This window comes from Rhineura floridana, chromosome 11, assembly GCF_030035675.1.
Source record: "Rhineura floridana isolate rRhiFlo1 chromosome 11, rRhiFlo1.hap2, whole genome shotgun sequence".
NCBI lineage: Eukaryota > Metazoa > Chordata > Lepidosauria > Squamata > Rhineuridae > Rhineura > Rhineura floridana.
Window position 1 is genome coordinate 6409670 of NC_084490.1, and position 6157 is coordinate 6415826.

The 6157-nt window shown below is 45.1% G+C and overlaps 1 gene segment (V, D, J or C); it reads right to left on the reverse strand.

Moving 5' to 3' along the window:
- Positions 1-4752: 4752 nt before the first annotated feature.
- On the reverse strand, positions 4753-5454 carry LOC133366829 (immunoglobulin heavy variable 4-59-like). The segment is given in 2 exon segments: positions 4753-5111; positions 5335-5454. Coding segments are annotated over 2 exon segments (411 nt in total).
- Positions 5455-6157: the final 703 nt, after the last annotated feature.

Consider the following 6157-nt stretch of genomic DNA (forward strand, 5'->3'; position numbering starts at 1 on the left):
TTATTTCTGATATTTAATAAATACTTATTTGGTTTACCAAAGGCCTGATCCTTGGCTGGGGGATATACAGACCAGAAGGGAGGGCAAGGTAATTACCAAGGCTGAACAGAAACAGTATCTAATGGTGGCAGCGGTGAAGGGAGGAATAATAACAATTCAAGTATCCAGAGCAACCCAGAGTTGTATGCGTTATCTATAAAGATACAAGGGGGTTGGGAACAGCATAAGCACGCAGTCACAAAAGTAACCAGCTAGAGAGAGACTCAGGCAAAGTCTCTGGGAGTATTGGTTATCGGACGTGACTGGTGGTGGTGCCTAGCAGGGAGATCTAGTGAGATCTGCGCTAGAGCGGAGTGAGAAACCATATAAAGGACGGTCCGGACTGGTGGTATCCCTGGTGGTGCCTAGTGAAAGGCAGTAGCCACAAGCAGGTGGGAACCTGACAGGGAGAACCAGGGAAGGACGTCACAGGGCGTTCCATTGCTTAGGTTCACTGTGTGTCTTGCACAGTAGTATGTTGCTGTGTCTGCAGTTGTCAGGGATCTCAACTGAAGATACACTTCATTTTTGGAGAGATCTCTGGTGATGTCAATTCGACTACTGAATGTTGGTTTATATATTGTGCCTCCACCATCTTCAGTGTCCTGAATGCATCCCATCCATTCCAGCCCTTTTCCTGGAGGCTGTCGGATCCAGTGCCAATAATAATCACCAACTTGAACCCCGGAAACAGTGCAGGTCAGTCTGAAGGACCCTCCGGGCTTCACCACTCCTGGACCAGACTGGGTTAGCTGTGGAGCGGAGCAGATACCTACAAAAAAGTGCAGAAATGGTTGGCTTCAGCTTTTTTGTCTGTGTTGGGTTCAGCATTTTTTGTTTTTATCCAAAGGATAAATCCTTACCAGGAGACACGCTTAGGAGAATGAGAAAAAGAAAGAGGAAACTCTTCTTTCTTTCTTTCTTTCTTTCTTTCTTTCTTTCTTTCTTTCTTTCTTTCTTTCTTTCTTTCTTTCTTTCTTTCTTTCTTTCTTTCTTTCTTTCTTTCTTTCTTTCTCTGTCTGTCTGTCTGTCTGTTTGTCTGTCCTCTAACTGTAACACAGAATGAATGGGACTCGGCCCAGCCATATAGAGGGTGATGCTATTTAAACACCAGGAGCCTGATGGGGTGATTTGCATAGAGGGAGTCCAGTCAAGTTTGGCCCTGCATTTAAGAAGCAGAGAGGATAAGAGGATACCCACTTGTAGGGATGACTCCAGGGGTAATGTGTGTGGGGATGTCTCTCCAAATATTGCCTTCTACCATATTTACTCTCTCAGCTTTCAGTCACAGGAGGATTGTACCTTGCTCCCTCAATAATGTTATTTTAGGAGCATAGGAAACTGCCTCACATGAGGTCAGACCACTGTCCATCTAGCTTAGTATTGTCTGCACTGGCTGGCAGGGTCTCTCCAGGGTTTCAGGCAGGGGGCATTCCTGGCCTTACCTGGAGATGCCTTTGGCGACTGAACCTGGGATCTTCTGGATTCAGAGGAGATGCTCTAGTGCTGCTGAGTCACATACCTTCCATACCCCTTCGCTCCCCGACTGTTTTTATCCAAATCCACCCCTGCAGACTTTGCAGGTTTGCTACATTCATGTGTCATAAGACTGACTGAAAGGAATGAAAATGGTCTCACTTCATTGTCATACTCATGGGCTACCCATTTACAGCCAGCAAACTTTTTCTTTTGGTTGAGGGACACTTCAGCAATTTGGGACGGAGGTGGGGATGAAATGCTGTCTTAGTGCCAGGGTTCTTTTTAAAAATTTATTCTTTCCCTTTTAAAACACGTCTCTTTTAGGTTCATTGCTGGCTGGAGGGTCAGAGCTCCTCTTGATGCCTCTTACGCTCCTGAGATAGTATTTAGTCACTGTAATCCCTTGCAGGTTCCTAAGGGCCAAAAGAAATGAGTTTGCAAAGCCTCAGTGAATAACATGTGAATTTCTTTCTTTTGTTTACAGAGGAAAACTTAACATTAAATATAACACCATTTTATAAGGTGTTTATAAGGTGTTTATCATGTGTATAAGGAGAACTAAGAATCTATACCGAATCACTTTCAGGGCGCTCTTTTTTAACCACTTCCCCCTTGTTGTACAAGTCTCTGGTTCAGTTTGTCCCACTGTGCCTCTCACTGTGTGCCAGTGTCTGTAGCAGTCACAGAGCTCAGCCTCAGAAAGTACTTGGTTTGGGAAGCATCCCTGGAGATGGTGATTGGGTTGTGGAGAGATGAAGCATAACATGTGCTCCCAGTCCATGCACCCATCCATTCGAGCACTTTCTGAGGAGCCTGGGATTGATTGTTAAATCACTCTGAAAATTGTATCTCTGTGAGGGGAAGGGGGGTCTCCTAAAAACTCTCAGCATCCTTAACAAACTACAGTTCCCAGGATTCTTGGGCGGGCATGACTATTTAATGTGGAATAATAGTGTTTTACATGCATGATGTGAATGTTGCCAAGAACTGCCTATCATGCTTATAACAGCAGAAGGGATGCAGTCAACATCATTCTCCAGTCAGGACTTGGGAGCCCTTACGGTATCCTGAGGGTAAAACAGATCTCTGATCCAGTCACAAACATACATAGCACTTATCATCACAAGCACCTGTGGTTGGATTCACAGAGTAGAGGGCTTCATAACTGCTTACAAATGGACCATGAATGATGGATCCTCTGGCGTGGGTTACTCAGAGAGAGAGGAAATCATTGGGCTGTCATTGCAAGGAAAATTCAAGGTTCAAGGTTCTAGTTTTGGTGTACAAAGCCCTATACAGCGCGGGACCAGGATACCTGAAAGACCGCCTTACCCCTTATATACCCAGTCGATCACTGCGCTCTGCAGGTGAGGGCCTCCTGGAGATACTTAGATAAATAATAAATAAATAAATAAAATGGTGCTCTCCTAACCAGCTGGAGTAGCCTTGATGACCTCATTTGTCTTTGTGCCTATGATACTTGAGCAGGGGTGGGGAATCTTTTTCAGCTAGAGGGCCACATTCCCTTCTGGGCACCCTTCTGAGGGGATGGCGGTGGTGGCCAGAGCAGAGGCACAGATGGGTGGAGCAACGAAGGCAGACTTTTCCTTTTCACAGTAGGCTAGGTTCTACGCTCACTCACAGGCTGGTTTTCATGGGATTGTATGAAACAATATATAGGGCTGCCACCCACCCACATTGCTTGCCACTGTGATTGAAGTGTCACTAGTGTTTATATACACAAGAACACTTTATTCTGACTGGACAGGTTAGGGCTATGGACATCTGTGGGAGACCTAACACACTGAGGACCATTGTGGTTTTTGAATGGATGCTCCATCTATTTGGTTGATGTATATCTCGCACAATAATACACTGCTGTGTCTGCAGCTGTCAGGGAATTCAGCTGAAGGTAGAATTCATTTCTGAATGTGTTCCTAGTGACAGCAATTTGACTGCTGAAAAGGTGGCTCCTCCAGCTGAAGTGCTTCGAATGGCACTGATCCATTCTAGACCTTTCCCTTGAGGCTGTCTGGTCCAGCCCCAGTAATAATCACTGACTTGGACACTAGAGATGGTGCTGGTCAGTTTGAAGGACTCTCCCAGCTTCCCTGCTCCTGGACCAGCTGTGGACTGGAGGTGATACCTACAAAAAAGGGCAAATATTAGACTTTCAAAATACAGATTCTCTTTGTGCTGGGCTCAGCATCTTTGTTTTCCCCTCAAATGTCAATACTCACCAGGTAAGATGCTTAGGAGAACAAGCAAAAGTAATAAGTGGCTCATTTCTTTTTTTATTCACTCACTCACTCCTCTGTTTTTCATTCAGAATATTTGTGACTCAGTGAGGTCACGGAGCACCACTGGGGAATGCTTTTTAAAGAGGAAGAGCCTGCCTGGCAGATTTGCATAAAGGGAAGTCAATTCAATCCAGTCCTGCATTTAAGAAGCAGAGAGCTAAAGGAGAGACACTTGCTAAAATTGAAGGGTTAATAACCCAGACAGAAAGAAGTGTGTGGAATGGTGGTACTTGGGTCTGGGTTGTTCTGATGCTAGGGAGACATGCCTTTATTTATCATTCTGTCTAATAACAAACTTGGGTGGTAGAGAACATTAGTTTGAAAGAGAAACTTTACTTTATACCTTTACTTTGTACATCGCTCAGAGTGGCTGGGTCTCCAGCCAGATGGGCGATAAATAAATTGCATAAATAAACAGGGCCACCCAAAAATAAGGCAGTGATTTCTATACCTACGCAGAAAGTGTAGAGTTGTGGGTGGGTGTGGGCGTCTGTACAATGTTTAACGGAACACAGGGCCTGGGAGCTGCTAGAAGAGGGGAGAATTGCCCCAAATGATTTGGATGTCTGCCTAATTTCAGACATCCCTTCCATGCCCCAGCACCCCATACTCTGATCCTAATCCCACTAAATCCTAGTTTACTCCTCCTCCTAGAAAACTACCCCACTTGGGGACATTACCTGAACAGGGAACTGCAGACCCTTTCAAGCATCATGGTGAAACCACTTGTTTGTAGCCTGGGAATCAGGTGACTGGGAGGAACTGTGCACGTGTTTTTGAATAAAACACCCTCTTAGTGACAGTCCCCCAGTGCCTTCATGATCCTGGCTGTGAATTCTGTTCTACAGCAAGGGTGTCTCAACATGGTTGGTTCTCCTCCTCCACGTAATCCTCCCTTTCTGGCTCTGATCTATTTTATATCACTGTCACAGGACTATTTTCTCACCACTTCCCCCTTTTTGTACAACTCTGCTTCAGTTTCTCCCACTGTGCCTCTCGCACAGTAATATGTGGCGGTGTCTGCTGCCGTCACAGAGCTCAGCCTCAGAAAATACTTGGTTTGGGAAGCATCCACAGAGATGGTGATTCGGTCATGGAACGATGGAGCATATTGTGTGCCCACAACCCAGTACCCCATCCATTCAAGCCCTTTTCCAGGAGTCTGACGTATCCAGTTCCAACCATAGCTGCTTGTGACAGAGCCCCCAGTGACTGTACAGGTGAGATTGAGGGTCTCTCCTGGGCTCACCACGCCTGGTCCAGATTCCTTTAACCGGAGCTGGGAAAAGATACCTGAAGGGGTTGAGGGAGGTGGGGAAAACACAAAGAAAACCAGAGTTAGGCAGGATACTGACCAGACCAGAAAGGCTGTTCCTTTTGCAACCACACCCTTGCTCAGTAAATCCAAAGCACTTGTATTGTGTTAATTTTATACTATTCAGATTCATGCCTAAAACGAGGGCATTGCATTTCAGAAGGCATGGAAGGGCTGGAGAGTCTGTTATTTGATCCTTACCTGGGAGCAGGGCCAGGAGGAAAAGGGGGAGAAAGAACAGTGTCATTTTCATCCCGAAAAGTGAAAAATAGTAACAGAAATAATGATAATAATATAAAGTACTGGAACTGAGGCAGCTTTGCTTCTGAGCTGCAATGAAGCTGAAAGACCCAGGAGGCTGTTATTTGATCTTGGGGTCAGTGAGAGGATTTGCATAATGTAAAACACACAGAGAGAGAGACTTTGGTAAAAGCATTCTGTGTAAGCTATTGAGCCAGGAGCATCACTGAGAGCCAGTCCATGTCAGCATCTCATGGGATGGTGGGAGGTGAAAAGGAAGGGAAGGGTTAAAACTTGCCTCTCTTTGCAAACCTCACTGTGCTGCTTAGGTAACTGAGGAACAGCTGAGACTGTGAATGGGAGGTTGGACTGCTGAGCAAGGTTCATCTTTTTTGGGAGTCCCACTCCTTCCCAATGCTTGGCTGATCAGTGGGAGGTAGGGATGCAAGGATCTGTCATTCTTAGCTCTCCCAGTCTCTCATTTTTCCAAGCTTAAATTCAGTTCCCGTCAATTTTAAAATCCTCATGAAAATTCTTCAGCATTTTAGTGCGAATTTTTCCTAATAAGCACGTTTTTGTATACAGTTTTAACTGATATACGCATTTGGGCAAGTTACATCTCCTACAGCACACTGTTATCAGTTATTTTCATGAATATGTTCATTCTTATGCACATTTCCCCTTAAAAGATACATTTTTGTAAATCTTACTTGGTTGGAGAACTGCATCGCAAAATTCAGATAAATGTGAATTTTGGAGGAAGGCTGTGTTCCAGAAAGTGTGG